General features: G+C 43.5%; 1 protein-coding gene across 1 annotated transcript in view; it reads left to right on the top strand.

The window, feature by feature from the left end:
• Positions 1–19,185, top strand: part of rnf43 (ring finger protein 43) — a 69,734-nt gene that overhangs the window by 37,253 nt on the left and 13,296 nt on the right. The window contains exon 2 of the mRNA XM_029520181.1: positions 9,812–9,925. Within this exon, the coding sequence (XP_029376041.1) occupies positions 9,812–9,925 (114 nt within the window). The remainder of the gene's footprint in view (positions 1–9,811; positions 9,926–19,185) is intronic.

The following is a 19,185-nucleotide window of genomic DNA, read 5'->3' as shown; positions in this document are numbered from 1 at the left end:
TTCTTAGCCTGATATCACCGCTGCACGCTCAACAAAGATGTTGAAAGACCATATTGAAGCGGGACAAGGAGTGGATGGAATAGAAAAGGGAGGGAGGGAGTTTGAGGAGCGAGCAAGACTGGCCTCATAAAAATTCACTGTCGTCAGCAGGGCCGGAAACCTTGAAGTGTCGTGCTCACAGAGGGAGAGCAGGTGTGAGCTTCTGTATATGTTTGTGTGTGTGTGTGTGTGTGTGTGTGTGTCTGTGTTGATGTGGTGTATGTGACTGCACGGGCTTGTGCGTGGGTGTCTTGAAGTGAGTGCATCTGTGTGTGAGTAATAATGTGTGTCTGACCTGGTGGAAGGCTGATAATGCGCATCCACTGTACATGCTGTGTTTTCAGATCACACTCACTTTAATACCCATTAACCAAATCATGCTCTTTTAATTCATGACAACGCAGGGGATTGCGCGTGTGTATGTGATAGGTAGATGAAGTGACTTCAAAGCAGCATTGCGGCATTCTCTCAGCCCGGCCTGTTTACACTGCTCAGTGGAGTCTGCATTCCTCTGTCTCATTTTCCATGACATTCCACAAGAAGCTCCATGCTTCTGGCTTTGTGCCCACCGACGTTTACCCCACCACCCCTCCCTCCACGCCTGCTCATATGGCGCATACGTACGTCTGTGCTCAAAAAACTGTATGCCCTATTGTGCCATTGGAAAGAAATGGAACCCAGCTGGGGTGGGAGGTGAGAGGAATGGATCTTGGCACCCAAGGGGGGAATGAGATTCTGCCTCAGCACCCTTGTTCCCTCTGAGGGACTCGGATAGATATTCAAACACACTATCAATCCATGTCTCATTGATGTCAGACAGACATATTTGTCTTGAGAAGCTCTCTGAACGATCCCTCACCCACTGCTTCGATGCCAAGTCAAAATATAGCAACAAAAAAGAAAACAATTATGCTGCCAGTTACAAGGTGTGTTGCAAGCAGTCTGTGGCCACATCAGACGAGTTCCTCTGCCTGTGTTTGTGCTATTTACTTGTGGGGTTGCTAAGGATGCAGCATATGTATGTGCCTGGGCAAAATGGTCACAGAAACAACAAAGAGTAAAAATAACACAGAAAAGTCCTTAATTTAGCCGTTGTATTTACTAGCTCTTGACTTTATGGCTGCTTCTCCAACAACGCGGCCGCAGGTGATTATGGGATTCCCTGTGGGATAGAGTGAGAGTTGGTGACATATGTGGAGAAAGAGGTTTTATTCTTTCCTCCTTAAATTAGAGAGCTTCCATGACAGTAAAGTAAAGGCAAGGCGAATGCATCTGTAAAGCACATTATCATACACAGAGGTCATTCAATAGGCTTAACAGAAATAAAACAAGCATAAAAGTACAAGTAAAAGCATAATAAGCCACAGGATAAGACTGCAGTTTACTAGTATGCTATTCAACTGTACAGGCAGCCGTGCAGTCTGACAGTGTTCTCTCTTGAAGTCCTCCTATATATATATATATATATATATGTCTGTGATAGTGGGTGTTTATTTTCTAAAACACTGGTTTAGTTAATTTTATGGCACAGGTCCTCTGTCCAGGAAACCAAGTTTTAAAGCTCAATGTGGAGCTCCACCACTTGTTAATATGGAATTCCTTTTGGAGTGTACAGTAAGTGCACATGCTTGGGGACAGATGTTAAAAGAATCAAGCAGAAAGAGGAAGTCGGCGGATTAAGTCATTTTTGTCTGTCACTTGCCGTGTGCTGATTGGAGGATAGAGATGCCTTGGAGGGCATTTCAGGAAAATGATTTATAGCATACAACCTCACCCTGATTCAATAACAGAGCTTTATGTTCCTCTGCAGACGTGTGGAGTTGTTTCATTTTTGTTCAGTAGCTGACAGGTGAAGCACACCTGCTGCCAACCTGTAGAAAAAATTAGAAACAAATCTAATCTATGGTCCATTACGCACAGTCTCGGGACCAGTTTTCATCTTGAACATGACTAAGGTAATTATTCAGCTGCAAACAAAGTTTCTATTAGCTCCATTTCAAAAACAGAATTTGCCATTTAAAATAACTCAATATACTCAACTTGGTTTTTGCATTGTGATCAAGTTCTGTCACTAAAAACAGGGATAGGAAAATATGTCAAAATGTGATGGTAAATTAATAAAAGACTGTTACATACTTAAAACAACTCTTCAGTGGTGCTCTTTATTCACAATTAGATTTTTAAATGGAAGTCAAAATGTCTACATGTACATTGGGGGGGTTACAGTTGGTTCCTCTTCTCACACAAGGCATCACGAGCTCACCGGCTGGATACGTCGCTGTGTGTATGCTGTTGTTTTGGTTTCTAAGCTTTATAAATTTGACTGAAAGAAAAGTTGGAAGGCTGGAGCAACAAGGACAAGAGGGACACAAGAAACACGGCTCCCTCTCATATGTTACAACAATGACAGCTACAGAGGCTACAAAATGAGACCTGTTCAGGGGTGACATGGGATTGCATTTCCAAATGAAGAGAAGCAGTAGAAGCACTCCCAGCAGACTGCAGCTTTTTATTTTACATGCAAGTGTGTAAAAGAGGCACCTGTCTCTTGTTAAAGGAAACCACAGTGAAACTGTCCCTCACTGTCTGTGTAACCTTCCCAGTTTATTCCTAACTTCCTAACTTTATTTTCAACAACTGCAGCTTCAGTTTACAGAAGTTAGGGTTAGGGTTAAACCGGCCTTAGCTGATGGAGGTAAGTCACGTGTTTTTAGCCCTTATGGCAGCGTGGGCCAAGAGACTGTGTCTGATTTCTGGCAGATAAATCCGCACAAGTTTGGTGATTCCTCAACTTTCCCTTTCAGTGCCATTCAATCTGCACCAACACCAACAACATCCCCATCAGTGTGAATATCATGATGATAGCACTTAGCTCAAAACACGACCCAGTGTAGCTTGCATACAGGGAGCAAACCCATGGAGGGAACCCATTTAGGTGCAGGGACAGCCCCAGGCCTGGGATTTGAACCAACAACAATATCGATGTGAGCTGCAATACTGACACTGTCTTGTTTTTTTGTTGACAACCATAATGACCCATTATCCTGTCTCAAAATGAAAAATTAATGAATTATGACAGCAACTGATACAATGTTAAAATAGGAGAACTTTAAATATTCTGTTTGAAATGCAGTGGTCATAACAAAAGGGGTTGTTGACTGCAAAGAAGTCCTGACAAAAGTTGACAAAACTCACATTTCCTTTTCATCTGTTTCGTTGTCACCCCTTGTATAATTTGTTCCCTCCTGTAAACACCGTTCCTCATTCTCCCAGCTAAACTCTTTCCATGTTGCTGACCTGAAGTTCCCAACCTTTAGTGATTGACGTGTGAAAAGTGTGAGTTTTTCTCCCTAACTGTTGTGGAACCCAAGCGAGTTTGAGGGTCGTCCTGCAGTCCAGGGACAGGCCGAAGGAAGCCTGGAGGACGTGTGGATATGGCCCCCGTGTCTACAGGGAAGAGGGATTGCTGCAATACCAACAAACTGCTGGGTTACCAAACCACTGACTTGTTATGACAGGGAAGTGCTGTGTTTATGTTTAACCCAGGGCTTTGAAATGTATAGCACTGCACAGGCCGGAGGCTGATGGAGTGTCCCTCACCCTTGATTGTGTGTATGTTTAGGTGTGTGTATGAGCGTGTGCCTTTCTGTTAGTAAGACCCTAAACCTGTTTGGGAAATATGCAAAGGATACAGGGCTTGCATCTTTAAACTGTTTCCATGGTGATCCCACTATCACTAATTGGTGGCTGTGAACACTCACAGGTCACTTTGCAGTCAGACTAAGATCATGGCGCATATACAGTGGGCTCTCTTAAGGCAGTTGAGCAGTAACTTTAAGAGAGCAGTAAGTACGTACACTTTGGACAAATTTAGTAATGTAAAGCCGTTGTGACATAGGGCATCATCACAGAACATCCTCGCATTACTGTTAAAATCTATGATTAGCAATGATGAAAGACTTGCTTCACTGACGAAACCACCGCTGTCAGCATAGCCAGCTTGGTGATTTCATCTCCGCACTTCATTCAAGTTTAACTTCCATCTAGGAAGTTATGATGAAGTATCTTCCTGAAACAGAGTGGCCAGTGCTGAAGACCAGGAAAATGAGCATGATGAATCTGAGTAAATGTGACATATGATCTGCAAAAATACACTACTACACTAAAAATATGCCACATTTACTTTTCCTCTTTTGGCATTCTAGGCACTCAGTTCACTCCTCAGCTCTCTCTTTAAGACCAACTCCTGCTCAGGTTCTTTCTGCTCCGTCTAATCCATTTTATAGAGGTGAGAGACAGTCTGACTCCGCCTGGAGTTTGGGGGGTGAGCAGGGGCACTCCTTAAAGAAAGCGCCTGGGCAAATTTGGGGCTAGTGGTAATTATTTGGGCCTCATTATGGGATCACATTTCCCCAAGTCATTCTCTGTGGTAACCGTTACTGGATATGGGGCTGACACTGTCAATAAAGCGAGGAGAAAGATGACACGTCTTTTGTTTTGACAGGACCAAAGCAGTAATGCGTCCTGTTCGTTTGCATTTGCAAAGGGAGAAGGGACAAGGGCCTCTGAGCCCGCTTTTCCAGATGCTCCAGCAGAGAAAGAACCTCCGCTCCACTCCCCTGGCACCAGGCAACATTGCTGTAGCAGCCTTTCATGTAAACCTACTTAAATTTAGGGTCATGACGTATAAGGACATTTGATTGGGGAGTGTGTAACTGGGTCAGTTGTGGCACAGAGAATTGGACCAGAGCGAGTGTTTTGAAGCCAGCGTCACCTGAATATTGGTCCGAGGACAGATGTGATATTTGCTAGATGTCTCAGTGCCTCCCTGAAATCTTCACTAAGCTCCTGCAGAGACACACTTCTGTCCTCTGCAGGACCACAGAGGGACTTTTTGCACCACCAGCACTGCATCAGTGGGCTCGTGCTTGGGCTCGTGCACAGATCCACTATGTTCACATGCAAGCACATGCTCAAGCGCCTCCAGCAACAATACACAGCTTTGCTCTCACTCATTCTTACACAAAACCTCACACACTGATACCAGTCAGACAGACTCACTACCTGTGTGCAAAGGGTCAGCATCTCAGCCCGTCCTGTCACCCCGGGCTACATCATGTTGTAAGCATTACCCAAATCTGAGAAGGGATCTGCATTAAGTGTTGCCCAGTAACCCAGGCAAACAGATAAAAATCTTTTATTACTTGCGGTCTTGTTGCTCCTTTCGGCAACCGGCTTTCCTGTGCCTATAATAATAGTATACCATCGAATTCGTTGTAGAATCTTTTGCCTACTTGAATAAGAAAAAGCTGTGAATTTCAGTTTCAGACATGTCATAATATGAATAAGACTAAAGTAGCATGGTGTCTTGGGTGGGACTAGATCACTGTAGTGCCAATAGTGTGCATCTATGAGAGAATCAGAGTATAAATTATGATTAAATAACTGCAGTCCAATTATATCTATCAGCCCACCCATTAGGCAAATATAATCACATTTTTTTACTTTTTGTCCATGTATTTTACAATTATGTACAAATATGTGGAGTTAGGTCAGTCTTGTCACCATTTCTAAATCTTCATTCTGTTGACATGTTTTTTTTAACCATTGTAAGTGTGTGTGTGTGTGTGTGTGTGTGTGTGTGTTGGGGGGGGGGGGTTGCAGGCACCACTGAACAGGTGCCTCTTTAATGGTGGAGTTTCTCGAGAATGAGCGAGACAAAAAAAGATTTCATTAGATTTAGAGTCCAGACAGTGGAGGCCGAGTCAGATTAGAACCCAGGCAACAGACAGTATGGCTTTTCGTGTGTGTGTGTGAGTGAGACTTGCATGTGGCAACGTTCATTCAATTGTTCCCTAATATGTACTTTCAGGCCTCAGGTAGAGCTCCATTAAAAAGTCTTCTTCCCTTGTAGCTCCCTCAATCTTGATTTGTAATGTGTAATAGAATAATCACACGCTGATGTATTTCTTTCATCTCCTCCTTAACCACCCTGCTCCATTTTGATAATGTAGCATGTATTGTTTTGGCCAGTAACTCTTCAGAGACCTCCTGACCTGAGCAGCTGGTAATTGAGTGGTGGAGCTTGATGAGAGGTGCAAGCTCCTTTTGCTTCCCCTCTCTAACGCACACTGACATAACAGCCTGGGCCTGGTTCCCTGCTGGCAGCAGATGAACTAAAAAAACTCTTGCTGATTATTGGCAGATGAAAAAAGAAGATCTCCAAGGCTAAGCGAAGGGAAAAAAATATTATTGACTTCTCACCGCAGCTACTATTTATTTTCCCCTTTTTCTGTCCATGTATTTGTTTTTGAGGCTGTTAGATTCTTGCCTCTGAATATTTTTGGGGTAGTCTTTGATTGAGCTGGAAAGGAATGCCTTTAATCGTGGCTACAAAGAAACCGAGGGACATGTCCCCGTCAGTTTTGCAACAGATCTAGACAGATGAGGAGGAGGAGGCGGAACGGAGGAGTGAGCATTGTTAACAGTCTGTAGGGAACTGTTTGCGTGCCTTGTGGTTTCTAGTCCCTGTGAAATGGAGACTGAGTGATTTGGTTTCCCAGGCCCCTTTTTCTCAGGGCCTTACAAAAACCAAATGAAGACGTTTCAGTCTGTCCTAGTTGCCATTTATAGTCCAGCAGCAGTATGCTTCTAAGTGGTAGATGGCACTGATGGTGGCACATGGAGAGTGTTCACAGCCATCAGAATGTAAATGGTGTGGGCATATCTAAAATAGAAGATAATGCTTAGTCTTCTCTACCATGCAAAACAGGCACTGTGACCGGTGAGGTGGTAGCCCTCCGAGCCTCAGAAAGCAAGAGGAAATGAAAAGCAGCCGCTCCTCCTGAGCCTGTTTGGCTCAGACTTGGGATTATTATCTACTTTATTAGATATGATTGCACAGCCCCATGCAGCAACATGTTTAAAATCACAACAAGTTCCAAACTCAATCAAGGAGGTCTAAAGACTCAAACAAATCGTCGTGAGCCTTCTCTCGAAACAAACTGATTCCTTCAAATTGATAGCAAAAATGAGCAGAGGTCATGACATCGGTGAAATAGTCTCATTAAAGGGTTTTTTTTTTTGTTTGTTTTTTTTTTTCTTTACTTTGTTAAGGGCCAAGTTCAACTGTAGGCCTCTAATTTGGATCTAGTAAATGTAGACTGGTGGTGGAGACTGGCAGAACAGCATACAGCCCAGCCCAGCCCAGGGGTTCAAGCTTTCTCTCTGGCTTCCCTCCTGGACAGGAGCTGCCATTTGCCCGATAGTGTCAAATCAATATTCAGGGCACGTGTTCTCAATTTAACCTTCATTTTTAGCTAGAAAGATATTTCAATGATATTTTAGGGCCCAAGTTCATGACCTTGTCTTTAATACTCTGTAGCAATAGTACCCAGCCTTTTGTCAATCATGAGCTCAATTATTGCACATGTACGGTGGCCATGCGAGCAAATAAAACATATTCACAACATGTATGCAATACACTATTACTCAGTAGATCAGTGTTTCAGTGGACACAAAACAATGGTAAGCAGTCATCCCTGGAGCTCACCTGGTGCAGTAGGCACCGTTAAGGCTTAGTTCAGACAGATTTGAGTCTGAGCAGTAGCTCTTTGCTGTGCTCTCTCTCCCTGGCGATTGGTTGTGTACCAATATAAATAATTATCTTGCTTTGTGAGTGTCAGACTTTTGTGTATTGGGTTGCACTGAGTCAAATGTGTGATGTCAAAATGGTTTGATGTTACGCATGTTTTGTTTTGTTTTTTTTTTTTAATTGCAAGGTGTTGAGGGCATCATCCACATAGAGTTTGGTGAGAGGTGTGTGCTGTGCTTTCAAAGTATTGGACAGTATAATGGTTGTTATGGCGATACATTTACCAAAGATCGGGATCACAGCATTGTTTGTGCAGTGGCTTATTTCCGGATGAGATGCAACGTCCTTTTTTTTTTTTTTCTCTGTGAATTGTCTCAACCGCAGATAGGTGCTTCACTGCTCCTGCACCTGACCACTCATCTCTCATGTGGTCTTATCTGCCTGTCCCTGCACACTCCGCCAAGTCTTCTTTCTCCTCCCCTCTCTCTCCATCTGACAGACATGCACCAGCCCTTTGCAGCACATTACGTCAATTCCCCAAGACTCGGGTGCCAGCTGTTGATGTCACCCTTGGGTCTTTTTAATTTAGGGATTTCCGCTGGGTGAGATGAGGGGGAGCCCCATGAACTCCAGCCCACGGCCACATGAAGAGGCCCGCCGGCACAGACCCGGGGAAGGTGGGGCCTGGACGGGGCAGGGCAGGGCAGGGCAGGGTGTGACTGCCTTGCTGGCGTGTGAGTGAGCACAGAGACTGGATGCTGTGGGGTATTCTCCGTGCTCTAACTGATTTAGGGGCGCTGTGGTGGTGGGTGCACTCGCTGATGTTACACGAGCAAATTAGTGATGCACAGGAGTGTTTTAGGAGTGGTTTGCTCCCTCCTCCCTCGATGCCCCGCAACCCTTCGTACCCATGACAGCTTGTCTGTAACTTGGAAACACTGTAGCTATCCCTTGAGCTTTTAAATGCAGCCTTTCAGCAGCTACGAATTTCCTCCCTTTCAGAGGGGATCAAATGTTCCAACAAAGACTATCTCTCATTCTTTCAGTCCTCAAGGCTTTGAGTGGGAGTGAACATCACCATCCATGTAATTGATTTTGTAGGGTGCCAAAGTTTTTCCTCTTGATTTTAAGTGGGAAGGAAACGCCTCAATTTAACACATAGACGCATCACTCAAGTCAACTGTTGTTCTCTCATGGTGTGAAAACCAACTCTGGATTTTCTGTCTAGACCAACTTTTAAAAGTTGGCTCAAATTTTTTTTTTTTTTTTTTTTTTTGCTTCTCAGGTTCAGTCTTTAGTATTTTTGAGGTCACGTACTATAGATTACATGTGGTGCACTGTCAGCCTCCCATTTGGTTTCCCATTGGTTTCGCAGCAGTAGTCTGCTTTTTTACCACAATTCCTTGTTTTAAGAACTTTTTAGAAATTTAGAGGAAATATTTGTAAATTCTGCAGGTGCTACGTCATCAAAATTATCAAAACAGTTGTTTATGAATTTACAAGAAACATTGAATGCAGCATCAAACCTGTTGCACTACTTGTCCAGAGTCTCCAATGGTAGAAAGCAACATATATTTTAAGCGTATAGACTGTAAATCAAGGTGAACGTCGTCTTAGTCACATCACCTGCAGATATCTGAAAAGCAGTTTGGAAGCTTGGGGGGAGCTGCTCCACCGTTTCCATTTTGGCAGTGACTAACTCTGCCTAGTTCCCAACAATGGGGAGGAGTGTTTTGTTTAGTTTTGTTTTATCTATCTCTCTGGTCTAGTGTAGTTTGTCACCATTTAACATAAAGGTTTTGTATAACTTTTGATCATATTTTGTGAATATCAATGCTGCTTTTAATTGTTTAAAGATGTTAGAAGCTGACACATACATTTGATTTTTCCTTTTTGAAATTAGTGGATACCTGACCTGTGCTATATAATATAAAGTGATGCTTCAGTGTGCTAAGCTGATGATGTGTTTGTGTAGCTTGGAATGCTTTCTTCTTTTCATTCTCATGAAAGCTCTAATGCAGCACACACTGCAAAAGAGAAATGTGTTCCTCTAAACTCCACAACAAAACAATGAAACAAAACAACCCCTCCAGAAACATCTGTGTTGCTTTAAATTTCTGCTATTGTCCTGTTTTCCTCTTGTGACCCTTTTTCTCTCTCTCTCCACTTTCTTTGCAGTATCACCCGTTGTCTCTGTGCAACACAAGCGAGGATGAACGACAAGAGAGTGACTTCATCACCATTGTCAAACTGGAGCACAGGGTACGCCCCTGTCTGCCCCTGCTGGATAAGGTACAACCAGACATGGCTCTGACACTTTCATGCATTTCTCTGAGTTAAAGTCTCTGAGAAACTCTCCTTTCTCTGACCCCATCTCCTCTCAGACACGGCAGCAGACAGATAAACCATCTTGCCATCTTGTCTCCTCTCCAGTACCCCTTCCGCTCTTGGATTTAGACTTTAAAGTAAAGATGGTTTTAGAGGGAATAATTTGGCACAAGCTTATTGTTTTGTTCAGGACAGGGATCTTTCAGAGTGGGGGCTTGGACAGCAGGGGATGGGCTTAGCGCAGCAGTGCAATGTAGCAAGTGGCAGTGAGCCCTGGCTTTGGATACAAGGCTTTCAAGTCCCAGCTGTCACTGGTCCGACCCCATCCAGCCAGCCAGCCAGCCAGCCAGCCAGCCAGAACTAGACACTTGGTGTTCTCCATTTCTGCTCCCCTTTAATATGTATGCATCCAGAGCTCCATAGATTCCACCCACAATGGTTCAGATGTATGCGTAACTGCATTGGAGTTGGCCTAAATCTCCCTTATGTTTAAGTATTCTACCATACACAGGCTGACATATCCTAACTTTAAAGTAGTGTGATTTAAAACTGTTGCTATATTTTCCACGTTTTTCAAGTGGTGGCAAATTAGCAGGCAGGAGTATAGTTAGACGACTGCCTTTTTTAGCCTGTGTTTTCTTTTCCCCTAATTTAAAGCCATGTTTAGGAGCTCCCCACCGTGGCGACGATGTAGAGACATTCCCACACTTCCCCACTCCTTTCTGTCTCCTCCTGTTGCTCCTTCAGTGGGAACCAAATTGGGGGGGAGAGGGGTGTCACTCAAGGCTGACTCTAGAAAACAATTTTGATTAAAGCCTTAATGGCAACACTGTGTTGTCCCATAAACAAAAAACGGTCTCTCCCTCATGCAAAAGTGCCCATTAACAAAAGGCTGTTGCTTCCGAGTGCTTTCTCCCTCCCTACAGATTGCCTTTGAAATCAGGAGACGTGAAGGGGGGAGGAAGGATGGGAGGGGAAAAGGGTCCTTCTTGTTGTTTTGGTCGTCTGGAAAATATGTGATGCAATAAACGCTGCTCCAGCCACCTGCATCCTCACTTCCTCAGTGAGATTCAAAGCGTTTGGTTGTCGTGGATTTATTGGGGACTCATCATGCAGCTGTTGAGCGGTCTGCTCTTGGCCTTTTGAAGAGGATGAATCAGATGGTTTGGGATGTGCGGTGCTGGGTCAGCCGTGCTCTCTGAATGAGACTTGTTTACAGTTTAGGCTGACTGTAGCCCATCCCACTGATCTATAGATACTCTGATGGCCACAGAGGGTTCGTGTTGCACCACAGACACTCAGAATAGACTGTAAACCAAACAAAACAAAGCTCAAAACCTTGAAGGATAAGGTTTCATTGTTGTCCTGTGTTTTTATTTTGGTTTTCCGAGGTTCCTAACCCCAGCACTGCAGGGAGATTCCTTTGCAGATTTGCAGTAGGTTAGCCTCTGTCTCCGGTGCTCCTTTTTTTCTGGATGGGTCTCACAGTATCTGTAAGCAGCCCAGCAGTGCTTCTACGTGTCTCTGCTCCACTCCTCAAAATTGTTTTTGACAGTACAGGACATCTTCTAATTAAGAGGGGAACGTGCACTTTCTCCAAGTGCCCTCAAATTGAATTTGTGCATTAAGCCTTAAAGCGTCGCCCCCTCCTGGTACATGTCTGGCCACCTCGCACTCACATCCACACACTAATATGAAGAGCAGTTTCTCAGTGCAGCTACTTGGGAAACTTTGAAGTTTAAGTATAATGATGTGAAACATAATCAGGGGTGTGAGTTTGGTATATGCAGAATAAAAATAGAGGGATTTTCTGTGTACCGTAAAGGTACTGTAAAGCTTTTACCAAAATAGTAATTTATAATGACTGGCTGAACGTTTTACATTGGGCTGCATGAGTACTCATCATCAACAAGCAAGAGAAAGGGCACCAGGAGGATGGAGCTATACTCTGCCTACATTTTTTTCCATTCTTTTTTTTTTTTTTTTTTACAGTCTTTTAATACAAATGTAACTAGAAAAACCTTGTACAGCTCTTTGTATGTAGGTTCTAGCCCTCCACCACTCCAGTAGCTGACATCATTGCACAACACAACACAATCTGAAACCGCTGGCTTTCTTTGCCAGCATATTGTGCTTAAACCTCCACAAGAGGCCTACTTACCCCTGAGTCAATAATCTGCTTTTTGAGCTGACTTTGTGCCACACACTGTTCTGACACTATCAATAAGGAGCCATAGTTTTGTGAAAGCAGCTCTCGCAGTCATTGAGGTTTTTGTCCTGTGTCTGAACCTGCTGACTCTCATAGAAATCCTGGCTTATTTACTCTGCTTCTTTCAGATAAAAGGGTTTTTGACCTAATTGTACAGTAATCCTGTTTTCTTGAATTAGTGTGTCTGCTGCCACATTCTGTCATGTGAAGAGTCATTTGGTGATCCAACGACAGGCTCACTCACATGTTAATATGGATAATTTGCAGCATCCATCTAACACAGATGGTGGATGTGCACAGACATTACTTCATGAGTGATGTGAGGGAATAGAGTCAGGAGTTTTTGAGGTTTCCTACATGGCCAAAATTATAAACACAGAAGCAGTACATAAACACAGGCAGACACAGCTGTTTTGGCATTGTGATTGTGCACATGTTTGCATTCATCATCGAGCAGTATCAGATATGACCGACCCTCAGACCCTTGACCACTGTAGACTCATGGTTTGTTACTTCACTAAATACCCATCATAAATAAAACCTGACAAAAGGCAGCAAGCGAGTGTCAGATGGGGAACACACACATGATCATGTCTCTCTTATTATTACCTAAGCATGAAAACAGTCCTTGATTGATGATTCAACTTCATTGCATTGAGTTGAATATAAAATTGACCACTGAAAGATAAACAGAAGAGAGTTTAACCCTAACCCTTCTCAGGAACAGATGCCAGCATTACAACAGCAAATGTAAAAGCTGTGGCCGTAGAATGAGTAACTAAAGGACGAATAACCAAATTTCTACTTTGGCCAATCCAGCTCATGAAAATGGGTCCAACTGTGGTCAAATCTCTCCACCACTGTAGCCTGAAGTCTCAGGCCAGGAAGAGTAGTCCAAGGGAAAGGAAGTGCTTGCAAACAAGGGAAGCCCGTTTAGGGAGGAATAAATCATGGCCCTCATGACAATGTTTTTGTCTTCTCATGTCTGATTGTCTGTAGGGGGTGACACTGACCTCAGGTTATTCCTGCCTGCTGTTTTTTTAGCAGAGACGGGGGCTAGAAACGCAATGGCAGCTGCCTTTGGTTTCTTTACCTTCAGTAGCCAAGTCCAACGTCTCCAGTTCATCAGAGGCAAGTCGAGGAGGAGGAATACAGGGGGAACATCTGGAAAAAGGGGGATATCTCTGCTTTTGAGAGTAAATGCAAAAAGCAGCAGGTACACAATGGACATTTTGGCCGGTATGAAATGCGTCAGTGTTAGCAGACTTCTGGGTTCGCTTTGATTTCTCTTCCAAGAAAATTCATTATTTGCTTGTCTGTGCCAGACAGTTGCATGGTTGTCTTAAAAGGGATAAACTATTACTTTTTGTTTCTTTCATCCTTTGGTCAAAGCTTTTGCAACCTTGGCCATGCTCTGTTAATCGACCAGCAAGGAACATACACCTCTTAAACCATCGCATGTACCTTTAGTTATTCTTTTTAATCTTTGAAGCATGCAAAAACACACACCATCACATTTTTATTCTTTCCAATATGATAGAAACCATCAATCACTGCATAAAAAGTCGGAAAACCACGATGACATCTCAGTTTTTTAGTCTTTAGCGCAAAAGGTAACAGCCCTTTCTTCCTGTTATAATGGAGGTCATATTCTTTATGTCCATTGTCAGGTAGGTTTACACTGCTTTGATCATTTCATCATGAATGCAACCTTTTTTCATGCCTTCATTCATTTCAAGCACTGACAAGTGTCCCAAATATTGCTCCTTCCTTTAGCAATTTAGCATCTGTTTAGCCGCTCCTTTCAGATATGTCCTCCTTTTAGCACTGCGCCATTCTTTGTCTCTTTGGCAAAGACAAGACAAACTAACCATGTTCCTCTTTCTGTGCCTGTTTGACCCTGAAAATACAGTCTTTTCCCTCCCATTTCCTCTGCTGCTAAAGTTAGTTGCTGTCTTTGCTCACCATATCAAGTAAAGATAACTCAGTAGGAAGTACTTAGCTTTGAGTCCAGCAGCCTAATGACTGCTCCCTTTTCAGTCAGTGCACTCATTATGGCTCTCACTGTGCCAGTTCTTACTTTGATTAGTCTGTATCTGAGGGCTGTCATATTTATTTTGTCTTTTTGAGATAGATGGTGTTCTTCCCGTAGCTATTTTCCTGATCATGCAGATATTAAAAGAGAAGCCACGCTCGCAGAGTTTTTAATGAAGCCAAACAATGGGCACCTTTGTTGGGGTGATCCCTCATCCACCATCTCACACAAACAGATTCAAAGCCAACACCAGAGTCCCACCAAACAGTGCAGGGACTGTGGTGTCAGCAGTCTTCTTTGGTGCAGAATTACTGCTTAGTACATACAGCATCAATGCATGTGAAATAGTGTGGTTATGGGAGACCATGTCGATGTGTCTTCAGTAATTTCCAAAAATTGTCAAGCTTTAAAAATTTCACAAAGCACTGTAGCCATGAGAGGGTTTTTTTTTTAAGTACTGATGTGGCCTGTACTCTTAAAAATCAAAGTAGGTAAGTTTGGTATTTGATATTTGCACTTTCAATAAAAAAACTTTTTAATCAACCTTTAACCAATACTTCACCATGTTGCATAGAAAATTATGCTGTTGGTTGGTTGCTTCTATTGAAACTGTTTGGTATGATCCTCAGTATTTGGATGGTTAGCTGAACCGTGAAGCCGCAGCAGAGTAACTGATATGTTAACTCGTTTCTTGGTTGGGGTAGGAGGTCAGATCTCAAGACTTCTCTAATTTGTCGAGGTCGGCTGATTGTCCAATCAAATTATGTGGTCAGAACTAAGTGTTGTATAAACGCCACTATATCAGCTGTATTAACTCTCATTGTTCTCTTATGAGCACATTAGCATGCCGGCGTTGCTGTTGTAGCTAATGAGAGCCTTATAAAACTACTTGGCTTAGTTGGAGACTTGTCTTTCTTTCTGATCACAATCTTTGTTGGTTTTCAAACTTAATACATGTGTAATTTTATAAATTTAAAAAAAAAAAAAAATCAGTAATGAAGCATTTTAAGAGTTGATTTGTATGATATGTTAGGGTGCTCTGCGTCCTGCAAGAGATCTTTTTGAGGTTTATTCAGACACTCCTCATTTCCAACTCAAAACACTGTCGTTTTGGTTTATGAGCCCTGTTGTTAGTGGAATTCTTCAAGAATAACTCCAGAGAAGTACAGACATGTACTCAGGCACAGTATCTGAGTAAAATATAATCATGGAAAGAAACTGCAGTCTGCCGTAAGACAAATTGGGAAATCTGTAACAAAGTCAGAGAGTGAAAATTAGCAGCTGGTTGTCATTGATGCTTCCTAAATATCTGCCATGTTAGAAGTCCAAAAACAGGGTAATAGGTTTTCTGTTGTCCTCAGTCTTCCCCCCCCAATAGAAGAAAGGTAATTCACATTCCAGCCACCAAAATGCACCTTTGGTTGCTGCTGGCTCACCCCTGTTTGTGTGGATCAGCTCAGTTTTCTGTGCATTCAGTTCAGACAGTTGCTGCATTGACACTGATCGTTGTTGTTGATGTCTGGTGTCCAGCTTCTACCGTTTCAGTGCTTTGTTATCTGAGGGAAACGTGATTCCTACCAAGGTCAACCAGCTGGTTATGATGCAAGTTCACAGACACGGACGTGTGAAAAGGGGCAGGACAGTAACTATGCTCTACTGCATGAGCTCTGTGGAAAGACTGTTCACTTACCTTTGCGAGCTGCTCAATAATTACAGGGCTACTCCAGTTTTGGCTCCTCATTGGAATGCCCATTACTGTTTTTGCCAACACATGAAAAAATGCAGTGTCATGCATTGTTTTTAGAACGGTGGTTTTGGTGACCACTGTGAAGTAAAATATGCAGTAACTTCAGTTTGTCTGTTCAGGTGAGATACAAAAGGACAATGTGGTTATATTCTCGCCAGGGGGTACAAAAATGGGTTGGCCTGCTTTGTGAGGTCTTTGTGACCTTTGGAGCCATGAGGTGAGAGGATAAGTGGTAGAGATGTTAGAGGTTAAATCAACATAATGCCACAGGGTCGCTACTGAAATTTGCTGCATGCCATAATTTACCACAAATCAGATTTTGGAGGAAAGGACTATCTCATTATTGCATTCCAATACTTTCATAACAACACTCGCTGGCCCAAGGCAGCTGCAAACAAGTGTAAGCGAGCAAACATATCAGTTCGTTTTAATCAATCACCCAAGTTTCCACCTCCGGGTGAAAAGGGACATTTTCACTGCAGGCCTGGAAGTTGAGAGGATGGTCGGGGAGACTTGAAAATCAGAAATCAGAAAGGCCCACAGGTGATAGCTAAACAGATGTCACCTTGACGTGCAGCATTGTTGTTGTTCAGCTCAATTCAGCTCTGTCATCACTCCTACCAATGGGGTGTGAGTGATTTGCAGAGGGTCTGCTTCTCTGCGTCACACCCTCTACTCATCCTGTCACCTTAAATAAAATTCTCTGGCCTAAAGGTGAGTGTGTGTCGGTGTGTCGGTGTGTGTGTGTTACTCATAGAGGATATTTTCAGCATAACGCACCCCAGCTGTAGCCACAGTTCTCATCTGCATGTCTTGTTCGCTTCTTGCCAGCGTTGCTAAGCTAAACATTGACTCTGAACGGTGAGCTGTCCTCCGCACACGTACAGAAAATCTGGAGGGCATGTTGTTTGCTTTGAGAGGCGATGTTTTCAGATGCTGGCTCTCTTTTCATAGCGACTGGTGATTAGCAGCTTGTTGCTCCCCCTTCACACTTTTCTGCTCTTCCCTTTTTCTCTCCCCTCACTGAAATGGTACATGCACTGTGTACTGGCTCTGCATGGCTACTGGAAGCGTGGTGAACAAACACCATGTTTTCTCATTCTGCAGCCCAGACTGAGTTCATCCAAAGCATCACCACAATACTTTGCTGCAAAAACAGTGAGATGTCTGCTGTTCCCCGTGGGAAGTGCCAGTCCAAAATAAGTGCTGTTGGGATGTCACCTCAGTAACTATATTAACTATATAACTATAACTATACCTATATAACTATATTAACTATATTACATGAGCTTGATTTGAAATGACTGCTACTAGAATGCACTGCTTTAAGCTTATCTAAAAGTACCTTAAAATAATTACTCTGTTTTACTTTCAGCTTTGGGGACAGTCATGCTCTGTGTTGTGGGGCTGCAACATAAACCTGAATTAAGCTCGTTATACTCTAATTGTTTTAAACATTTTGAAGTTGAACCAGTGTGGAGAGTTTTCCACACCTGCAAACACGCATACACGATGTGCACTTACACCTGTGAGCATCTGTGCAGGCTATGCTGCTTATCTGCTCCCCGAGGGCAACACGCCACCCTCTCGCAGAGCTGCTCCTGGTATTCAAGAATGCATCTTAAGGCATTCATAGTAAGGCGGAACATCTTTGTCTTGTCACTTCAAAGGGAGCGCGCAGAGGTCAGGGTTTCATCAGACTGTTGTCAGCGCTCGGCACAGACATTCAAGTGAAAAATGCTAACCTAAAAATAGATTGCCGTGTCATGTTCACAAAGAAAGACAGAGCCCGGATGATGTGATTCTGTGCCAAATTTCTGTAAAATACCACCATCCCACAAAGTTGGGAGACACCTTAAACTGGCTGCAGGACAGGTTGGGGGGGGCTGACGATTGCTGCAGCCCCAATGTGGTGGAGTGTGGAGATGTTTTTCCACACAGGGGTGGCAAATAGGATCATATGATGAGTGCTTAATGGCCCTGCAGTTACAACAGTACCGTATCACTGCCTCTCCCTGATGAATGAGGCGTTCATAGGGCAGTAACTTATTATTACTGCACTATTAGTCCTTTGATCTTCCAGCAGTTTGAACCCTCGAGATTTTTAGAGGGGTGGCTCGTCAGAATAGCTTTGTAGATGGGATCGGGCCTGGTCTTGCCCTGGCTATGGGGAGAGGAGGCCTGGAGGTGTGCAGAGGCACCAGTGTGCAGGAAAACCTATCTGGAGTCTCACGCACCCTTGGTTTCTATATGATAATAAAAATGATTTACTATCTATATTTATCACTAGACTGTAGGATATTTGGTAATTTCCACAGCCAGGAGATTAATGATTCCTGCACCTTTTTTTGTTGGATTTAATGCAAAAGGGAGTTTTGTTCTCACAGACCCTGAAAGTGAAGGTGCTGCCCTTCAATCCCTGCTCAGGAGCAACAATAAAACATAAGATGTCGTTCTCGCCAGGACATTCCTCTGTTAATGACAAAGGCGAATGGTAAGCCTCATGGTGAAACATGAAGAGGGAGAAGCGAAGGAAACAGAAGGCAGGAGAGAATCAGAGAGGTGAATGGGTTGTTTCAGAGGAGTGGTAGGCAAGGCCAGAGGGCGACCCGCACCAATCCTGTCTGTCTGCCGCCTCAAGGTCAGACCTAGCAGTTCAGAAACAGGACTGTTGACAGAAAAATTTGCTGCTTTGATTTAACTCTTTCACGTCTTTCTCCTCCTCCTTTGTTGTCCCCGGTGACTCTCTGCTGTGCACATTCCCCTCTATTTACCTACCTAATTCTCTTTCCACCCTCCCAAACCTCCATCAGTTCATCTGGCTCATCCCAGTTCTCATTGTGCAGGCTGAGCCGCTGGCCCTCTTTAAGATCTGCATTAGAATGTTGTTTTTATATAGCAGCAAGCGGAGGCATGTGGAGCCTCTTTTGAACTGCTTGGCAAACAGATGGAGGTTTTCACGCTGCCTTTATGAGATTAAGTGAAACATTCCCATAAAAAAAAAAGACATTTCCCCCTGTCCCTTCACCCTCTACTGTCTCACTTTCTCTCTGTCTTACCCTTCTCCTTCTTTCTGTCTTCATCTCTGTCTCTTTTGCCTTCTGTTTTTTTGTCTGGCTTGCCTCAGGCTTGGGCAAGGGCACACTGCTGAAAGTGAAGTGGAAAGTAGACAGGTTTGTGTTACCAATAACTTCTTCCCCAGGCAAGCAAGAGAGCACTAAGCATCTCACAGT

This window comes from Echeneis naucrates, chromosome 14 (genome assembly GCF_900963305.1).
Source record: "Echeneis naucrates chromosome 14, fEcheNa1.1, whole genome shotgun sequence".
NCBI classification, from domain to species: Eukaryota; Metazoa; Chordata; class Actinopteri; order Carangiformes; family Echeneidae; genus Echeneis; species Echeneis naucrates.
This window is presented reverse-complemented; position numbering and strand designations above follow the sequence as displayed.